General features: G+C 55.3%; 1 protein-coding gene across 22 annotated transcripts in view; it reads right to left on the reverse strand.

Annotated features, from left to right (window-relative positions):
* Nucleotides 1–21,348, reverse strand: part of Katnip (katanin interacting protein) — a 179,218-nt gene that overhangs the window by 11,895 nt on the left and 145,975 nt on the right. For all 22 annotated transcript variants that reach the window (XR_015450358.1, XR_015450359.1, XR_015450360.1 and 19 more), the window contains 5 exons: nt 17,678–18,560; nt 8,562–9,287; nt 7,664–7,869; nt 5,887–5,965; nt 2,852–3,029 (listed from right to left, as the gene is read on the reverse strand). Coding sequence is in view for 19 of the 22 variants with exons in the window: in XM_021237361.2 (XP_021093020.1) it covers nt 2,852–3,029; nt 5,887–5,965; nt 7,664–7,869; nt 8,562–9,287; nt 17,678–18,560 (2,072 nt within the window). In the remaining 3 variants the exon portion in view is untranslated. The remainder of the gene's footprint in view (nt 1–2,851; nt 3,030–5,886; nt 5,966–7,663; nt 7,870–8,561; nt 9,288–17,677; nt 18,561–21,348) is intronic.

Consider the following 21,348-nt stretch of genomic DNA (forward strand, 5'->3'; position numbering starts at 1 on the left):
GGAGGACCCCGCCATTGTGGGCCTTCCCCTTCTTCCCATGTCCTGAGCCTCCCTCAGCCCACACCACAGACTCCCACTGTACTGGGAGAGCCAGGCTGCTGCCACGTTTTCTAAATTTGCAAATAAAATTTTTTTCCTTTCACATGTTAAAGTTTTGGGTTTGGAATAAGTCCTGCAATCTAAGTGTTCATCCCAGGAGGTAATGTAATTTTTTTCTCCTCCAAAAAGCTGTTATTAAATTGATGGATGGTGTGTCTCACAACTACTGGCATCTTAACACTGAGGAAATTCAGCACTCTGACACTGGGTGTTTGTGGAGCTAAGATGACTGAGTGCTAACACCAGAGAACCTTCTATTTCCTTCCCAAAGCAATTACTTTTCTGTCCTAGAAATGGGGCCACTTCCACTGCAACATGGCTGCTTCATTCTGAGAGCAGAGAACTGCTGAAGCACCAAGAAGTGACCGTAAAGGAGGCCTGAACTACTCACAAAGGCAGAGGCACCACGGCCGACCCAGCAGCCAAGAGCACCCTTGGGGCTCAGCTGTGGTCTCTAAATACCATTGGCCTCCACCACCACCAGAGCTTCTTGGAGAAAAGGCTGAGTGAAGGTCTGCGCCAAGACATACACAAGATGAGCCTGGGGCATCTTGTCACATCGAAGGCAGGGAGGCAACCAGACATGGTTATTTTGAAAGAACTCGGGCAGAGTGGGGCTGTAGCTCAGTAGTAAAGGACTTGCCTGAATGCACACGGCCCTGGGTTTGATCTCCAGCATCATAATAATAAATAGATAGGGCCGGGGATTTAGCTCAGTGGTTCTGGTACCTGCCTCGCAAGCGCAAGGTCCTGAGTTCGAGCCCCAGTACAATAAATAAATAAATAAATAAATAGACTTAGAAGCTCCCAGCGTCCAAGAGGGGGCAATCTGAGCATCAATAAGACAAAAAGAGCAGTGGATTAAAATCCTCCAAGCACAGCACACCTAAATTGTAAGTCTATAATGAGACTGAAAAACATTTGAAAACATTGTTATTCTGAAAACTGAGGGGGAAAAGGAAAGAATCAAGGCAAGAGTCAAGGCTGCTGTTCTTATTTGAATTATCCCACAGAATAACCAGTTTTAGGGAAATATCGCAATCATTTCGGTAAATAAATGGAAAAAGGCGTACGAAGACAAGCAAGGTTCAAACGGGTAGAGGTGGTGGGAGGGGAAGGGGAAAGGAAAGAAGGGAAAGGAAAAATTACGAGAGGAGAAAACATGGAAACGAAGTCTGTGTAAATAGGGAAGGGTGGAGGGGGTGAAGGATGCACAGGGAATGGGGAAAAAATAAGAACCAAGATGCATCAGGTATAGGTACAAGCACCCAATGATAGATGTAAACATATTGTATACCGAAAATGTACCAATAAAAGAATTTAAGCAAAAAAATAATAAGAAGAAGAAGACAAGTGAATGAGTGAATGAGCCTGGCCCTGAGCGTGACCGGCCAACACTGTCACTACCGGCGTGGCAACCGCACAGTACACACACCCTGACGGCCACACAGCAACCTCTACACTGCTGTCTTGCCCCAGCATTCAAACCGCCCCCTGATCAGATCTCCAGAACTAAGTAACAATTTGCCCAGAATACAGGGAATAGAGGCATAGGTTAAACAACACAGGGATGTACGGGTAAAACCCAGACTCCATGGGGCAAGAAAGCATGGTTCCTTCTACAGATGACTTACAAGAAAAAAAGGAAAGAAACAGAAGGGGCCCTAGCAGGAAGCTGGAGAGATGGCTCAACCAATCACACCCATGGATCTTATCTGGATCTCAATTCAAGTGAGCAAACTGTAAGAGATGGAAAGACCATTGTGCTGGACATCTGATAGTTTACAGAGCCACTGGGTTAATATTTTTAGGTGTGATGATGATACCAAGATTGTGTTTCCTTTGAAAGTCCTATTGATGAGCAATATATACAGAAATGTTAGAGAGGCCTGGGACCTCCGTTTATGAGCAGGCCCGGGACACGCTGCAAGATACCTGGACAGCGGGGTGGTGCACAGGGGAGGGTGAACCAGCTGGCTGGGTATGGGTCACCTTTGCAGCCAGCCAGGAGCCAGGTCCGTGGGCTCTGGGTGAACTGCCAGGATCCAGAGGTCAGAGTGGCCCATGCACAGTCAATGCCAGCAGGGGATGTGGGCCTCAGTGAGAAGCCACTTAAAGGGAAGCAAGCAGGAGCCTATCACTGGCCCTACATGCACTCATCGATACAGGCCAAGCCAAAGGGCATGGATGCAAAGTGACGATCCCCTTTCGGACCCCCAGCCAGGGAAGACATGCGCCCCCTTCTACTGATGAGAATCCAAAGCAGCTCACGAAGTGCTTAAGTGCCTGGGTATGGGTACACCCTGGGCCTGCACTCAAATCTCTTAACATGTCTAGTGACTTCTGGCCTCTCTAACCTTCTGCATCTCAAATTCCTCATCGGTAAAGTAGGGGTGAGAATAATAGTGCTTACCCTAAGTTGAAGGTAAATGAATGAATACCTGTAACCGCTTAGGACACCCCAGTGCTTACTGTTTAGTAAGTGTTCAGAACGTGGTTTCTATAACATCAATTACTACTGTTGTTGTCATCACCACCATTACTGGAGAGGTTAAGAATCTCATAGGTGGCACAGACAGGACTTGAACTCCCTGCCCAGGCTCTCTTCCACTTTCCTTGTTCACACCTCCAGGCAGCGGCCAGGCCCCACGGCCTTGCAGGTCTGTGGGGAAGGGTGACATGCGGGTCCTGTCTGACGTGTTTGAGATGCAGTCGCTGGGCTGCACGGAGCGAAGCTTCCGCAGACACTTACTTGTCCAGGGTCCGGGAGTCAGCAGTGTACTCGGGAAGGTCATTCAGGTCTCGGGGGCAGGCAGAGATCTGCTGCAGGTGGATGGGCAGGGCCTGGCCATCCTTGCCCACCACTTCCAGGCCAGTGAGGCCCAGGTAGTGCAGGTCCCCCCAGGAGGCTGTGAAGTTCAGCTGAAGGCCTGTGGTGGGGAAAGAAGCGGGTCATCAGCGCCAAGGTGGAGGAAAATCCTGAGCTGAGCGGAGAGCAGATGTGACCCCTAACTGGGCAGCTGAGGAAGAGCAGATGAAAGTGAGATTGGACGGTGAGGCTGGGCTAGATCCCGGGAAGCCTGCATCTCCCTGACTGCGCCACGGGCAGCTCCTGGGAGGCCGGCCGCACTTTCCGGGCCTCTCCGCAGCTGGCCTATGCAAGGGAAGGGGACCGGCCGGGCGGAAGCTTGGTGCTGGACAGGGGTTGTGGTGAGAACGGGGAGAAGCGGACAGACTGAGCATCCGTTTGCAGACCGGGTCCTTGAGGGCCTGGATAGGCAAGGGAGGAAAGAGGTTTCTGCCCAGGCAGCAGAGAGGCTGTGGGCAGCACCCCCATGGAGAAGAGCCGCGGGCAGAGGGGTGGACTTGGGCCAGGGAGAAATGCCACCTCCCCAAGAGGAAACAAGGGGACAGCCCCCCACTCTCCCAAGCCTGTCCTGCGTGTTTGCCAGCAAGATGCGCCGTGATTCCGCCTAGTCTGGGGAGCTCGGAAAGTGATAATGCTCCTTTCTGGGCTAATATCCACATTCCATATTCATTCTCCTCGGGTGTATCAATTAGTATTTATATAAATGGAAATTAATTTTGTTATTCCTCTCCCATGTTTCAACCCTCTCAGCTCCTTTCCTATTCATCACTGCTAATATTTGCAAAACTTCCAAAATTAGTGTCATCTGCAAATTAGCAAGTCATATCTTCCCTTTCAAAACATGAATAGGATTTGGCCATATTTACCACCCCCGGCGCATCCCCTGGGCCGCTCTATTAAGGCCTCTCCATTTGCACAGATGGGTGGAGCGGTGGAGGATTCGGGGTGTGGGCTGGCGCATGTTGGGGGCGCTCACAGGAGAGGCCTTGCTGCTGAGAAGATGAGCACGGAGTCCCACCTGCCAGCAGACAGGTCTGAGCTCCACTCCAGGGCAGGATTCCCCCGGGCGCTGCGCCACTATCTCTGAAAAGGGCGGGAGCTGGCCCAGTGGGAGACACACTTGGGAAGAGCGCCTCCGAGAGATCCGCAGGTGAAGGGGCGCTGCGACTCCTGCCCGGCCCGCACTCCGACCGCACCGGAGCACAGAGCTTTGCTCCGTCCATGCACGGGTGGTGGACCCCGCTCCCTGGGCTCCAGGCCTGGCCTCTCCATGCTTTTTGCCTCCCACCTCCTCCCTCCCCACCATGGAGACCAAGAGGTCTGTGGATGGGCATGCGACCAAGCGAGACCCGGAGACTTCACTTCGGGGCAGCTACTGGCCTCTTGGATACACAGCCCTCTCTTATCTGGGGTCGTGGGGTAGAAGGCAGGCTCCAGAGCTCCCGGGAGGCCCCAGCTGGACAGTGGAATGGCGGGGTGCAGGGGAGGAAGACAGGGCAGAGAGATGGAGGGACACCAGGGCCTGGGGACATCTTTTCTTGTCTGTGTCCCTCTGTGCAGGCAGCTGTGACCTCTCGCGTCTTAGTTTTGTAAGTCAGTAAATAGCCCCTTTTGCTTAACTCAGCTTGAGTTCAATTTCCATTGCTCATAAAAAATATAAAGAAGAATCCTGACCCACGGAGAAGAGAGCCAACTGCATGAGAAACACCCGCTGCCCTGTAGGCCCTCTCGCTCCCAGGGGAACCTGACATGCAGGGACCTCTGGCGTGAGGGCCGAGGCTGAGGGGCTGCGTGTGCCGGTCCCGGTTCACTGTGGAGAACACCCACTTGGCCTCCATGAGGCTCTGCACAGGGCCCTGCCCCTCCTGGGGGCAGCCGCTGCCCTCACTCTCCTAGGACACCCCAAAAGGCCCGGGACTCGGAGCATCCTGCGGGGCTGGCAGGAGCCTGGCTTCTCCCTCCGCCTCGTCCCCCGACCTGCCTCCCGCCTGCCCAGATGTGAGTCCCAAGCATGGCCTGGTGACATCACACAGAGCCTGCTCTCAGACTCTGGTCAGTGCCAGCCAGCTGGGGAGGACCGAGGAGGTGCAGGGGCTGCACCCGGGCCTCATGGGAAAGGCAGGGACAGTGTCACGGCGCTGTTCTCAGGAGATAAACTGAATGAGGTAGCAGGAACACGGGGATGAGAAGGAGCTGGAAGCCAAGCTAGCTGGAGCCCATGGGCAGAGCTTCCAAGAGAACATGGGGAGGAGCTCACAGCTGTGGCCTCGGGCTGCGGAGTCCGGGCAGTAGGGGCTGACGCAGAACTGGCTGCAAGGAGGCCCGGAGAAGGGCTGCAAAACAGCCGGGGACCAGATGGGGCTTACCCGGAGCCACCGCATCTCATTAGGCTCATGCAGTGTTTTAAAACACCATGTAAGACTCTGAGAGCTCACACAAAAGGCTGGATTCCTGACCTCTCGGAGGCCAGAGGACCCGGCACCCAGGGCCTTATTCCTGCCACCCAGCTACTGAGGCAGAGGGGACACAGGCTGCCTGGTGTATTCCCCTCCTCTGAGGCTGAGTGGGAACCAGCAGTGCCCACTGCTCCAGGGACAACTGCCTGGTCCCTCTAGTGCTTAGGGTCTCTCTTCTACACTTGCTGGGCTCCAGCTGCAGCCTCCCCATCGGACCCACAGTGAACACAGGGAGTCCATGTGCACGACGCACACTACACCCTTGGCAAGGCAAACTGCAAAGAGGCGCCGCACCTCTGAGGGGAGCAGCCCTGCCAGGCCCTGCCCTGAGTGGGTGCCGGTTGCAGCCCTCGCTTGCCCACAGCCTGGCACCTGTGTGTGGGGTGCGACTGGCTCCCTGACAGAGGGAGCCCTGTCCTAGTGGCCGGGCACACTCCACGCCGGGTGGGGGGCAGTACTCACAGATCCCGTGGTAGATGCCTGGTGCCGGCGTGGTGGCTTCGGGGACCGGGGCACTAGGCGGCAGCTCTAGCCCTGGGGTCTGCAAGTGATCAGGAGAGAAGCAGGAGAAGGGGTGGCTTTAGTGGCACTCACACAGCTGGCCAAGTCCCAGGTACAGCTGCCCGCCCGTGTCCCAGGAAACCCTGGTCTTTCCTGGCACGTCAGCCCCTGCAGATGCCCTGACTAGGAGATGGGCAGTCCAGGGCCTGCAGGCTGACCCCTGCCAGCTGCCGCTGTTGGCCGCAGAGATGTGTGACACTACAGCGTGATGCTGAGGCTTTTCCTAACAGAGAAGCCCTGACAGTGTTCACCTTGTGCGAGGGGGAGGGGAGGCAGGAGGGAGGAACAGAGGCAGGGTTCAGACCAGAGAGTGCTTTTCAACCTGGGCCTTCCCGGCCCGCATCTCAGGGCGGCCCCGTGTCCACACTTCCAAAGTCCTGCTGGATTCTCACGGCAGCCAGGACAAAATCAGCAACGGCTGCCACACCTGGTCCTTGGGTCCCAGCCCCGACTGCTCTTTACTTCTCTGCACCCTAAGTCAGGGCAGAGCACCTCCACTACTTCACGGCCAGCAGAGCTGAGACACGAAAGACAGCAGAGTTGCTTGTCTCCAGCATGCGGGTCGGGGTCCATCCACGAGGCCCCGTGAGAACCTTCACTGCCTGGAACATGCGGGCCATGGGAGACCTCGAGGTCAGCTCCCAGTGGGAAACCACAGATCGAGTCAGACCGAGGATGTTCAGTGGCCACACAGGGCTTGAAGACATCTGAACTAGTTGCCCTTTTTAAAGTGAGATTTTACATAAAAACTGATTTCTAGCTTCTCTTGAAAATATCAGGAGAACGAGCACCAGTGAGTGAGCAACTGCCACCTGGAAACAGAGGAGGGACACGTGAGGCCCAGCGACCGACCCACTGCCGCCATCTTGTCCCAGTGCTGCCTGGTCCACACGTGAGCACAGTAGGGTCCACACGCCCCACCCAGCTGCTGGGCCTTGTCACCACTATCCCATGGCGTGGCCTGCTCGCCTGTGGCTGCTGGCTGCTCCCAGCTTCCCCCCTGCATGCTTAATCATCTCCTTCCCCCTCGTGTTGGCAAGAAGTCCCCCAGGACCTTGCAGACTTGGATCGACCTTTACTCGGAAGGTCATCTTTCATTTTTAACGTATGTATTGATGAAAAGCATACGCTCTGGACCCATGAATTCAAATTCCAGCCAATGTGCCCTTGGGCAGGTCATTTAACCTGCCTGAGCCTCAGCTCCTCAATGGGAACATGAAGAGTTTCCACTCAGAGGCCACCTCGGGGCCAAGCGCACTGATGCCATCCACACGTGGATGGCAACCCACGCCCGGCGTCCTGGCCACACCGCTCCCCACTCTAATTCCAAGGCTGCCTGTGAAAGGCGTATCTAATCTTCCACCCAAAACGGCGGTGAGGAGTCACAGCACCACCCGGAGGAAGGACTCCCCCTACACTGACAACCTCTAAATCACACAGATGACACACAGCAGCCTTCTCCTGGCTTTGATTAAAATTTGAATGCTTTCTTCACATCGGTTAAATAAAAAATAAGAGATAATTAGAGAATGAAATATGACATACAGGGCAGAAAATGAAGGAGAAAAATGGGGAATGTCAAAACAGTAGCCTGAGCAACTTAAAGGATATCTGTCTTAATTCCTCCCGCTCTGCTGGGAGCTGGGAGCCCTCAGAGGCCCCGCTGCTGCAGGCCTACCCAGTCCTCCACGCCGGAGCCCGCCTGGGTGAAGGGCCGCTCCTGGGCCTCGCTGTCCGCTGTGCTGGGCCTCCGCAGCGCCTCCTCCAGCTGCAGGTCACACAGGCTGTCCACGTCAGTGCCAAAGGTCTCATCCGAACAGAATATGGCCTCAAGGATGTCGTCATCAGTTGTGAACAGGATGGTGTCTCCGAAGTGCTCCGGGGCTGAGCGCGTCACCGGAAAGACAGAAGGCTCTGCTCGTCTCACACTGCGATCATGCGACACCCAGAACCTGACCGCCAACCTTGTGACACCCAATGTGACTGGCTGTGCACGTGAGCTGTCTTGGCCCTCACGCATCTCACGTGGAGTTCACAAAGCCTAAGAACTGAGGAGGGGACCTCACAGAACCGGAGCCACTGTGATCTGCCACCAAACAAGGGCCCTTTCTTTGGTGTGGGTGAGGAGCTGTAGCTGATGCTTCCGGGGCCCCACCCAGGCCCCTGCTTGCCCTTTCCACGGTGCCTTGTCTGGGAGGGTGTGAGTGTTGTGCCCCAGCCTGGGGAGCTGGCGGGCGGGCTCCCAAAGCCCACTGCTTCGCCTGAAGGCAGGAGACCCAAGTGGCTCCCTTGGGATGGCTGAGGCCAGGCTCCCCTGAAACTCTACCCTCAGACTCTGACCCAAGATTCCCCTAAAACCACTTGCCCAATGCCTCACTCCAGGACAAATCCCCGCGCAAGTGGAGATTAAAAGAAGTGAGGCGGCTTGGGCACACCCAGGCTGTGAGAAGTGAAGGGAGTGACCAGGTCTAGGGGAGCCCTACCTGCCGTGCTACCCTGGGGCTCGATTTTGCCCCTCACAGCCTCAATGAGCAGCACACAGGGGCTTCGAGAACATTCTGCCAGATACACCGTACCTCCTGCCAGGGTCCCAGAAGCCTTGGCGATCTCTCCGTCAAAGATGCACTGCCCGTCCAACAGCATTGCGATGTCCTTCACACCTCGGAAGGAATGGATCCTGGATTTGTTATAATTCCAAACCCTGATCAGGGCGACCTGGCAGGGGTGCGTGAAGTCGACAGAAATGGAGTGGGGCTGGCCTGGCGTGAAGGGGGCCAGCCAGACGTGCATATCGTCCTGGGTCCTGTTTACCCCGTCGATGAGGTTGGTGACCACCCGGGGGTCTTTCCCATATGCTGGCAGAACATTGATGTCGGGGGGCTCTGCTGTGATGGCTGAAATCTGCACCGGCTCCCCCTTGGAACTGAAGATTTCTATTCCATTGAGGCCGACATAGTGCCTGTCACCCCACGTGGACCGGATGTCGATGACCAAGTGCTGTCCCTGAGGCAAGACAGGGATTTTGAAGTCGTCGCTGCCGTCAGTCTCTTCCGAGAGGTCGCCTTGCCCCCTAGACGGCTCCAGCTCCCCGTCCCTGCAGGGTGGTGGCTGGGCCCTCGGCCGGCCACTCCTCTGCTGCTGCAGGAACTCATCCAAGATGTCCCCCTGGGGCTCCAGGTGGGAGATGCGGCCCCGGTGTGAGCGGTCGAAGGCACTGAGGGAGTCCCACGACTCACGCAGTGTGTGCTCCTGCTTGCTATGCCACCTCAATCGTAAAGGTGTCTTGGAGGCCCGGGTGTCTTCTGGAAGAGAGGACATGGTGGGGGTGATGCCCCATTAGTGGTACGTGCAGAAACAGGGGGCTTTGGGGACTGTCTCACGGGGTGCCTCTCACCCAGCAGTGCCTCCCTCCAGGAGGTGTTCTCCCTGCCTCAGGGCCCACTGGCACTTGAGGGAGGGACCAGGGGTGTCACCATCCTACCCTACATGGCCAGTCCCAGCCCACACAACTTTCAACTGCGCTGCTGGATGTTCATGTTGGCAAAAAAATGCTTATGATCACCCAAGCCTAGAACCTGTTTGTTTTATAAAAAAAGTATTTTTGATAGACTTTCAATTATTTTGAAAATGCAACTGTCATAGAAACCAAGAGGAGCTGAGCATGGTGGCTCATGTCTGTAATCCCAGCACTTGAGGGGTGGAGGCAGGGGGATTGGTGTGAGTTTGAGGCCAGCCTGGGCTACACAGTGAGTTCAAGGGCAGGCTGAACTACAGAGCAAGACCCTGTCTCAGAAAAAAAAAAAAGAAAGAAACCAAGGGGAAGTTCTATAGTTTGGATCTTGAGGTCCCCCAAAGGCCTGTGTGTTAAAGGTTTGGTTCCCCAGACCACAGTGGAACCTTTGTGAGGTGGGGCCTGGTTAGATCACTGGGGTCAGAGCCTTGGAGGGGTCACTGGGGCCCTCCTCTTCCTTCTTTGCTTTTTGGCCCCCAGAGGTGAGCAGCTTCTGCCTCCACAAACAGGAAGCTACCACCATGATGTGGTGCCTCAGCACAAGCCCTAATCAACAGTGCCAGCCAACCAGAGACTGAACCCTCCAAAGCTGTGAGCCCCAGCCAAGCCTCCCTCCTTGTAAGTTGTTCTCTCAGGTATCTCATAGCAGTGAGGGAAAGCAGGTGCAGGAAGACCATTTGGTCACGTTAGAAACTTTGCCAGAAGTCACTCCCCACTTAGCAGCTCCCAAGACAGGGGCAGCACTGAGTCAGCAACATGAGGGGCTGTGCTTGAGGCTGCACAGTCACGTAACTTGAATGGTGTCCCCCAAAACCACTGAACAGCAGGTGAAGGCCTCGTGAAAGAATAGAAAAGGGGGAAAGCTCAACGTGCAGCATTAGATGCAGTGGATCCATGCACGGGTGATGCATGCTAGGGTGTTAACAGTGATTACTACAGGGTGGTGGGTAGGAAGGACTTTTCTTTTCCTCTTGGTAACTTTACTTGTTAAGGTTCCTTGCTTATATTACTTTTATAGTCAAGAGAAAATGCTAGTGTTAAGAAAGCAAACCAGCCAAGGGCATCACACAGAAAGGGGTCGACCTGTACCCGTGGCCAAGGCCCACGGCCCCTGCTTGTCTCCCAGCTTGTGTGAACACAGAGCAGCCTCACGGATGCTCTGAAGGCCCTGGTGTGAGCACAGGCAGGCAGCATCCCAACTCGCGGCCATCATGGCCCAGCACCCTCCGAGGTGGCATTCTGCGAAGCAGCCAGTGACACTGACTCTGTCTCCCCTTTCATCTGTTTCCCGCTTGTCGGGAGGGCCTGCTCCATCAATCCCCCTCCCTCCAGGCTCTGCCTCACTCCTTCCCCACCCTGCTCTGCCTGCTTGCAGACCTGCATAAATCTCTTCTGCCCAGAAGGAGACATGGGGAGCTGGCCTGATTCTGTGGCTCCTCCAATTGCTGTCCTAGTTTCTCCCTTGCACGCAGATGCTCTGCGGCCCTCACCCCAGCCACCCGCTGTCTCTTTGTAGAGTTATTGTTTTGCCCACCCCAACCAGCTTCCCCTCTCCTCTGATTTCTCTTTGGAGATGCCCCCACCTCCAGGCCATCCGGACTGGACTGGATGAGAGCCGACACCACCCTTCCGAGCCAAGCTCGCAGAGAGACTGGAGGATGGAGGGCTGGGGTTGCAAGGGGCCATTCTGCAGCACTGTGGGGAGAACCTGTGTCTTGGTCACTTTCTTGCTGGGACACAATACCTGACGCCCACAACTCAAAGGCACAGAAGTTCCTTTTGGTTCACATTTTCAGTCCATGGCTGCCTGGGTCCGAGGCAGGATGGCATGGCGAGGAGCACAATGGAGGAGAAGCCGCTCACGGCATGGTGGTCAGGAAGCAGGGGGCAGAGAGACCCAGGAAAGGAGACACAGTATACTTTCCAGGTGACCCTCCTCTTCCAACCAGGCTCACCTCCTAATATCACACTTAGCTACAGCACCCCATGATTCAGTCACTTTCAAAAGCCTCACTTATGGGCCCGGAGGTTTAGCTCAGTGGTTCTGCCATCTGCCTCGCAAGCGCGAGGTCCCGAGTTCCACCCCTGGTACCAGAAAAAAAAAGCCCCACTTATGAGTGTTCAGGCCTTGGGGCCCATCTAGATATAAACCATAATGTGCTGGCCCTGGTTCTCAAAAGGCCCATGTGCATCTCTTTATGCAAAATGCATTTACTCCACCTCTAAGAGTTGCCAAAATCTGAACAGTTACAGCACTGGAAAAGCCCAAATCCAAAGTCTCCTCTGAGACTTACAGGAAACTTTAGCTCTGAGCCACTGTAAAAATAAAAAAGAAAATTAAACACTGCTGACATACAACAACACAGGGTAAACATTCCCCCTCCAAAGGAAGGAACAGGGGATAAAAATGAATGGAACTAAAGCAATACCAAAATCCAACTCTGTAGCTCCATGTGAAGCACCTAGGCAAACTGAGGCAAGATGTGAATTCCACATGGCTCGGGTGGCCCCACTCCCATGGCACTGCTAGTGCTTATAGCCCTTGAGGTTTTTCTCTTGGGCCAGCTTTGCTCACTCCTTATGGCTTTTCTCAGACATCCCATGCTCCTGGCTTCTCCAACTTTCTAGGGTCTCCACTGCACTTTCAGCTTCATTCCCATAGCTTCACACCCTGCCCTCTTGGGGCCACTGCCTGCCCTCCCAGGCCTTCTTCTGAAATCTGGATAGAAGCCTCCCTGAACCCACAACTCTGTGTCCTGCATGCCTGTAAAACTAGCACCACATGGATGATGCCAAGGTCTGCTGCCAGCTTGAGCAGTAGCCTGACCCCCCTGGACCATACCTGCAGAGACTTCTGAGTGCCTAGATGGCTGAGCACTGTGAACTGAATTCCAGCAAACCAATTCCCTACATGGCCCTTTTAGGGCACTGTGCCTTATAGCTCTTTTCTCAAATGAAAGCTTTATAATTTTGCACTCTTGAGCCTGGAAAGGTGGGGTCTTGAGGATTTCTCACAGGGCCTCCAGGCATCTTTCCTATTGTTCCAATGCAAAGTACTTGGCTTCTTTTTAAGGCTCAGCTTTTTAACAACCAAGCTGTCCTGGGCCAAAATTTTACAAGCCCCAAGTTTATAGGTGGTTCCTTTCTGGTAAAATTCAAATCTTTAAAAATCACTCAGGTGTGCTGTTTGCTTTTATTTTTTATTTTTTTGGTACCAGGGATCGAACTCGGGTCCTTGCTCTTGCGCAGTAGGCGGCAAAACCACTGAGCTAAATCCCCAGCCCTGATGTTTGCTCTTGATTCTCAGTGTAGAGCTGGCTAAAAGCCCCCCAGCAGTACCCATGCCACAGCCTCAACAATGGGCTATCTTAATGTTTTCTCCACCAGATTAGTCCACTGTCCTTAATGTCAGTCTCCTGAAAAGTCTTAGGTCATGAGCAAAACGTAGAAAAATTTTCTGCTGGAGAATAACATATAAGGCCTGGAGTCCAACTACCAATGGAGTCCTTGTTCCCAACTGGAACCTCCTGAAACTGCACTTTATCATCTGCATTTCTATTCACATTCTGGTTTTCTGAGCTCTGACCAGACTCTCCCATCAAGCTCCGCTTACAGCATTGTAGGGCTACTTTTCGAGCCAGTGTCTCCAAACTTTTCCAAATTCCCTTTGGCAAGCCAGATCCAAAGCCTTCTGAACCACACGGTCAGGTATAGTACTGGCAATAACCCCATTTCTCCAGTATCAAAGTCTGCCTTGGTCACTTTTTCTCTGCTGGGGCATAATATCTGACACCCATGACATAAAGGAGAAGAGCTTTAGTTTGGCTCACATTTTCAGTCCATGGCCAGCTGGCTTCAAGGCAAGAAGGCATGGAAGAGGGGCCCAGTGGAGGAAAAGCTGCTCATGTCATGGAGGCTAGAAAGCAGAGAGAAGAGAAGAGCCAGGAGAGAGGTATGCTTTTCCAGGTCATGCCCCCAGCGATCCACACCTCGTCCAAGCAGGCCTCACTTTCTAACATCACGTGATTCAGTCACCTCCCAAAGCCCCAGCCTAATAAGCCATAATGGCCTGCATGAAAATGAAGGCTACATGGGGAACCTGAGTTGAGAGATGAAGATAAAGACCTGTGTTATCTGAGCTCCTGGGTCCAGCCATGCCTGAGGCCAAACCCCTGGCAGCTTTCTGCCCTCTGCATTCATAAGAATCCCACAGTTCCCAGAATCCTCTGCTGAAATGGCTTTCTTCAAGTGAATGCTGACTCCCCAGTCTTTTCCCAGTCTTCATTTCCTGCTTGACATTCCAGACAAACCTCTTGGATGTGATCTCCCCTCTTTCCCTGGCCTCTTTGATTCTCTCTTCCCTCACCCGCAGCTCCTCTTTCTATCACACCAGTGCCCTCCACCCACCACCTAAGTCTGGGAGTGTCATAAGCCCCAGGCTCGGCATGGTCTGGTCCTCCCCAACACTGTCACCCCTCTTGGCCCTCATCTGACCCCTGACTCCCAAGCAGGCACCTCAACTTCAGATGTCAATTCTGGCCTCTCCCTCTTAGCCAACATCTTCCAATTCCAATGTCTACTTGGAAGGCCCAGACATGTCCACTCTGTCACTTCAACTTCCATGTGCCTCCCACCATGCCCACAGGGGCCTGCATATGGCCCCCACTGGCTTCTGCCACTTCCCCTGGCCCCCACACGATCACTTTGCTCCAGCTGTGCTGGCCCTTCTGTCCCAAGGGTATGCCAAGCCTCTTCCTGCCTGGGAGCCTTTACTCTTGTTGTGCCCTCTGGCAGAAATGCCCTCCCTCTAGATGCTCACTAGGCTGGCTCTTTTTGCCACCTACCTCCTTGCAGAGGCCTTCTCTGCCATATACCCTTGCCTCTGCTGTGTCCCAGTGCCCAGCATAGGATCTGGTTCAGGGAAATGCTCGTGGTTTGCTGCCAAAGGGAAGAACGCTGGCACCATGTTTCTGCCCCTACCCTGTGCCCTGGACCAGGTCTGGAGGCTGAGGAACACCTTCTCCACCTGTTGGTTCTCTTGCACCTGTCCTCTCCCCCTCTTGTCATCTGCCATTAAAAAAGAGTACCAAAGGTCTCCCGCCCTCTCCTCCCAGCCACGAGGTGAGACATCTGGTGGAAGGAACTCCCCATATGGATTGCCACCACCTTGCTTTATGTGATTTGATTTTCTCTGATGGAAATGAATGGCTGGCATTGGTTTGCAAGTGCACCGAGGAGCCAGCACTGCATGTCATGTGTTGGGAACTTAGTCTGGGGGACAGCCAGGCAAGGACTCCACCTGTGTTCCATGTCTGCTGCTGACCTCTTCCCTGAGGTGCACATTTTCTCCTGGACCTCTCAGATGTGACAGCTGGCTGGAGCCCGCGTGTCTCTGTCTGCAAGAGAACACACTGCTCCCTACCGCCTGGGGCCAGTTCTGTCCCATCACTGCCCACATTCCCATCACAAACCTCAAGGCAGCAGAAAGCTGTTGCTTGGCTCTGCAGTCAGCATGGTGTGGAGGGACCACAGATTAGGACAGAATGAGAGCCAAGATTCCAAAGTACTGGTGGGTTGAGCCTAATATAAACTCCGAAGCTCTGAGCTTGAGTTTATAAAAACTGACTGTACCTCTATGAGGTAGGTGCTAACTGCTAATAAAATGGGACAAGGAGTGGACACTGGACCCAAGTAGAATGACAAGTTGTTTCCCTAAGACTCTGGGATTGGCTGCTGTGGCCACAGCTGAGACAAGGGCACTGGTGGGGTGAGGCCACTGGCTTCCCTGTGAAAAGAGCAGAGAAGGCTGATCTCATGGGGAAAGGGCAGGCACTTGGCCTCGGGGAGACAGGAGGAAGCTGGGAAAGTTCCTGACACCTTCGCGGCTCCTGTTCCTGCCCCATTTACTGAGCAGCTGCCTTTCTGGCGAGGAGCTCTGTGAGCATTCTCCACACATTACCCTAGTTCTGCTCAGACGGGCACCGGGAGCCACCTGCCCCCTTGGAGGACACCTCTGTGATGCAGACGTCATCACAACAGGAGCCCTGCTGGCCATGCAGTCTCGGGCCGTCTTACAGTGCCGATGCATCGCAGTCCCAGGGCAACGGTCGCCCTACCAGCACAGGGAGGGCTCGGCCTGGGTGTCTACCGGAGGCCGTGGCCATGGGGTTCAGCCCGAGGTGATACGTACTTTAAAATTTCTAAGCAATTTCCTTTGTAGCATGACCTGCTTAACCAGCACTAAATCTCAAGGGCCCAGTGCTTAATGTGTCATTGAATCAAGGAGCAAAATGCATGGAAGGAAATTAGCATGAGAGTCTTCTGAACTGGGCAAGTTAGAATTACACCATCACCCGGGAACTCCCAGAGGCTCCGGCACATCTGTTTACGAGGAAGCTCCAAGTGGACCACCTCTTCCAGGCAGGGCGGTGGCAGACGACAGCCATGGCAACAGGGCACCAGAGGGCAGCAGCCTGATGCACCTGCTGCACAGGTGCCAGAGCTGGTCCTCCTGGATTCGCATCTCACGTCTTACTCCGGCCCTCGCTGCCTGTGGGACCCCAGGAAGCTGCTTCAACCTCACATTTTCTTTGGACAGTGGGGTCCCACAAGGCATCGGGCGCATGTGGATACAGCACTTGGATGGGCCCTGGCTAGCTGCAGGCAGCCCGAGTCCAGCCGCCACAGCACCTTCTAACACTGCCCCACCCTGCGGAGGGAGGGCTCGCTGTGAGCCAGGTGCCTGACCGAAGGGAGGCCTCAGCTTTTTTCCACCCTCCTCTCCTGTTTCACACCCAGTCTCAGGCGAAACCTGTAAGGAGCCAGAGGGGACCCACAGGGCAGCTCCGCACCCTAAGAGACAGACTGGGGGTCTGCCAGGCACCGACAGAACACATGTGATTTGATTCATTAAAAAATGCGAGCATTGGCTTTGCAAATGGATGCACAACAAGAGGTGGGGTCAGAGTGCAGGGTGTGGGGAGGAAGGGAGAAGGAGGAAGAGGAGGACAAGGAATAGGAGGAGGAGGAGGAAGAGGAGGAGGAGGAGGAGCAAGGCATCAGTCAGGGATGCCCTTGGGGACAATCTGCAAGGCTCACAAAGCTGCCACTGGGACTCCTGCCAGCAAATGGGGTCTTCTTTTCTCTTTTCTCTTTGCAGCAACAGGGAAAGGTCTTGCTAAGTTGTCCAGGTGGCCTTGAACTTGTGACCCTCCTGCCTCAGCCTCCTTAGATGGGATCACAGGCAGGTGCCACTGAGCCAGGGTGTCTTTTGTTTTGTTTTGACACACACAGTGGTACAACGTTGAAAACTCAGGCTGCTCCGTATTTCTGACTTCTCTTGAAGAGAAGCGAAGGAGGGCGGGGGCGCACTAGCCCGGCACCCACCGACGCCCGAGTGGACAGCAGCTGCCCCTCCAGACGGCCTTGTGCCGTCCACCCCGTCCCGGTCCTTGCACCTCCCTGTGGTTTTCCTAACACCCAGCCAAGGGTCGACTGTGTGTGTCAGGCTTGTGCTGTTTCTGAACGAACTATCACAGGCACAGTAACACAGACGGGGAAACTTGTACCACAGGAAAAGGGCCGAGCACGGACTCAGGAGCAGGGCAGACACTGAGGAGCTTCTCCTGTGAGCGGCGCCTCGGCCATGTCACCTGTACCCCACTCCGCCCAGACTTTGGGCGGCCCTCGCTGGGGTGACCCCACTGCACACACAAGGAAACGGGGTCCCGGCCGAGGGGCTTCGCGCCGCTTAGAGGCATGGGGGTGTCAGTGCCTGTTATGCTTTGGGCCTAAAACAGCCCCCACGAGACTCCTGCGCTGAGAGCTGGGGCCTTCGGGAGGGGACCGGGTCATGGGCTCCGACCTCCTCGGTGGATCCGCCCCGCGATGGAGTCATCATGGGGGCACGACTGAGGTGACAGACAGCAGGTGGGGCCCCTTCCTCTCGGCTCTGTGCCCTTCTCCGCTTCCTGGCAGCCATGAGGTGAGCGGCTTTCCTCCCCCACCCCCTCCCGCTGTCGTGCTTCTACCTCACCACGGGCCCAGATGCAACAGAGCCCCCTGACCGCGGAATGTGAGCTAAAGCAACCCTTTCCTCCCCACACTGTTTTCTCCGGGGTTCTGTCACAGCAGCAGAGGGCTGAGCGACACAGTTCCCATCACACTCTGCCCGGACCTTACCTCCACCGGCCGGCTGGGCATCGCCGTGACTGCCACTGCCGACAGCCTCCTTCCTCGGGGCCCTCCGCCCGCTAGCAGGGCGCTCTCTGCCACGGGGCTGGGTAAAGAAGTCCAAGTCATCACCGCCGACTTGGGGGGCCGCCCTCTGGGGTCTCTCCCCAGCGATGACACTCCAGCTGGTCCTCCGCCCTTGTTCCTGCCAGGAGCTTCTGTCCTCGGCCCCAGGCTCCCCAGGACCCCCAAGCATGGCCTGGCTGGGTGGGAGCCTGCCTTTCCAGTCCAGCGGCTCCTCAGGGCCAAGCCAGAGGGGCTTGGGCTTCTTCCCCCGCTGCTTCCTGTCCTTGGCCGTGGGAGAGGGCTGCAACCAGCACGGGGTTTTCCTTGGCAGCTCAGAGGTCTTCCTGCCCGTGAGGTCATCCAGCTGTCGGACCGGAGTGGGCTGCACGTCCAGAGGAGCGCGTGGCTTTGGTGGGGAGGAGGGAAGTGCACTGGGCACCTCATCCATGGAGGCCGGGGCTGCCAGCAACCTTAAATCCTCCTCCAACGTGGACAAACTGTCTTTCATGCAGTTAGTTGAATTCATCTTCTTGCCAAGTGAAGTTCCTCGTGAAGAAGGCTTCACATCCACTACAGCTTCAGCTGGCTGCGAGCAGCTGTGGCTGAGCTTCAGGTCCCCATCCGTGCCAGTGGCCGCAGGGACAGGTCTGTGCTCTCCCCCACAGGCACTTGGGCTGCCCTCGGCACTCGCATTCCTCTCCTTCTGTGGGCCAACCGGGATGGTGAGATCCGCCGGGCCCCCTGGGCCTCCTTGGTCTAACACGCCATCAAAGATGAGGTGTCTGCCGACATAAAGCTTCACATTCCTGGCACCAATGCCAAGATCCTGGAAACACAGAATTTAACAAAATGAGGATGCTTGGCATCAGGCGGGCGGATGCATCAGATTTGGAAAGAGCAGATACCAGAGCAGAAAACTATGAAATGCTAGGAACACGAGCTTTCTAAACCTTTGGCCGCGGGGATGCTAAGTAAGACTCCATCTCGTCTCTGCATTTCTACCCTGAAATCAAAGGGCTTTCACAAAGAGATGGCCTCGGTCGCGGCCTGCACCATCGCTACCTCCTGTCGGGACATTTGTAGTCACCACTAACTGGTCTCCCTGCTTCCTGGATCTTGTTGCTTCAACCTCAACTTCACATTGCCACCTGACTTAATTTTCTGCAGGAGCCAATCTGCCTAGTCTCTCCCCTTTGCGAATTCATCATGGTTTTTCATTACTAACTATAGCAACATTTTTAAAAGTATGGCTCCTGGGCCAGGCATGTCAGAAAAGCCTGGTGTGCACAAACCCTGGGCCCCATGAGTGTCTCAACTGGGCGTCGTGAGAGTCTGAGAGGCAGCTGATCTGGCAGCTGATGGAGAGAGGAAGTATGGAGAACAGGAGAGGGCAAGAGAAGCCCCTCAGAAGTACTTGAGCTGAAGTGAGCTACGGGGTCTCGTTCCTGCGGAGGCCTCCAAGGAAGCCACAGGAGGTGCCTCACGACGTCCCTCCAAAGCCTGGGGCGGAGCCCTTCATGCACTGCTGGCCCGCACATGCAGGGGAGCTAAGCGTGTTCGCTGACCATGTAGTGGGGACGGGCACTGCAGCGCGCAGCTGAGGGACAGCTGTCACCACACTGGGGACCCCCGCCCTTCAGCTGGGGGCTGTGGAGTGGGTGTCATGGCCATGGCCTGGTGGTGGGTCAGGGAATCTCTGCACTCCTAACACGTTTTCCAGCTAACACTTTCGCACAGGAAGGTAGAGAATGCATGCCGGTGGGATGAATCCTAAACCGCTCAGCTTGGCTGATCTTCACAAGGGTCCCTGTCTTGTCTTTCTGTTTTCTTCCCCCACCACACACGTGCCTGTGTCGTGCAGCTGTTCCACACCTCACTGTTCGTGCCTGAAACAAGATCCACCCCCTTCCTGACATGTGCCCACCGGTCTCTCTCTTCCAGCAAAATCTCTCCCCAGCTATATCAGGAATATCATGCATCCACATGCCACACACTGGACATATTCCTGGCAACTAACTCAGGAGGTCTAACACGGGCACATGCCATTCAGCCAGGGGCCATCTCCACATTCAAGATCACGGACACGCCCGTCACCCCCAGTTTCCCTCCCACCCTGTTGCCCCTGCTCGCCATCACTATAGATCGTCCGCATTTTCTAGAAGTTTTATATAAAAGGAATCAGGAATTATGTGCTCCTTCTTCACCTGGCTTCCTCTGCTCAGCATAATCACTTCAAGATTTACCTGAGTCATGTGGATCAGTTGTTTTCTTTCTGTTTATTGCTGAGGACTATGCTATTCTTCAGGGGCGACCCATGGTTTGTTCACCTTCCCTGCAGTGAAGCTTAGAGAAACTGTCACTGCACACCCTCTTCTCCCCTTGCTCTTGACCTTGCTCCTGCTGGGCTTCTGCCCCAAGCTCTGCACGGGACCCAGCATGCCGAGGGACACTAACTGGGGCAAGGGACCACCCTTGTTTGTCAGGGATGAGTCTGATTTATACCTGCTGTTCCGTGTGATCACTAAGAGAGCCCTCTTCCCATTCTGAGGGCTCCTGTGGGGACAGTAAATCGAGGGCCCAGCAGTCTGCCAGAGCCAATGGAGGAGTCCTGGTCCTCAGGTCCTACAGCAGCCTGGCCACTGCCCCTGCTGCCCAGGCTCGACCCTGGGCTCCCGCAGCTGTACCTGCTTGTTTCCACTCCTGCCGTGCTTGCTGCCCCTTGCCCAGGACCCCAGCCGGATGCCCCTGTCAGCTGGACCTTCACTGGCTGGGCGGCCCCTGATTCTCAGGGGAGTCATCTAAGCCCCTGAATCCCACCCTGGTGCTGATGACTCCCAATTATTTGACTGTCCAACCGTGACTTCTCCACCGAGCCCCAAGTGACTTTCTAACCTCTCTTCTTAGGTGTTTAACATGCATCTTGACCTTGACATGACCCAAACAGAACTCTCTGGTAATTTTCCCCAAAACTAGTCTTCTCCCATCCTTACCGCAGGTGTACCATTCAACCAGTTGCCAGAAACCTAGGAGTTCCCTCGGTGCCCCTAATTCGTTCATCCCACCGTCAACACGTCCCTTGGCTCATTCTGCAGATGCACCCCAAACCTGACCTCTCCTCCCAGAAGGGGCTCCTGCCCCAGCCCAGACCACCAGCGTCTTCCCCAAAGACACCTCCACTGCCTCCTAGCTGGTCTCTGCCTCCACTCCACACTGCCACCTCCCTTCCCCGCATGCACACATTTCATCTTCTACGCAGCAGCCAGTCTTTTTAAAAACAGCTTCAATCACATCGCGGCAGCCCCTGCTGAGCACTTCCCAGCAAGGCGACTTCCCCCACACTGATGAGAGTCCCGGCTCCTGTCAAGCCCTGGGCCCCTGCGATGGCGCCCTGCCCGCTATCTCTGCCCAGCTCTGGCTCACTCGCTCCCGGCCCACGGCTCTGACTGCTGCTCCTCGATAGCACTGAGCTGATTCCTGGACTGCCTGGAATGTTCTGCCCGGAACATTCTGCTGCAGCACTGCTCCTTCTCAGCCTCAGTGGGCCTCCCTGGCCACAGGCTCTGCAGCAGCCCAGTCCCAGCATGCCTCTCTCCAGCCACCATGCTGTTCCACTT

Source organism: Heterocephalus glaber, unplaced genomic scaffold (assembly GCF_053883595.1).
Source record: "Heterocephalus glaber isolate CG9 unplaced genomic scaffold, H.glaber_assembly_v1.0 deba00000943, whole genome shotgun sequence".
Taxonomy (NCBI): Eukaryota; Metazoa; Chordata; class Mammalia; order Rodentia; family Bathyergidae; genus Heterocephalus; species Heterocephalus glaber.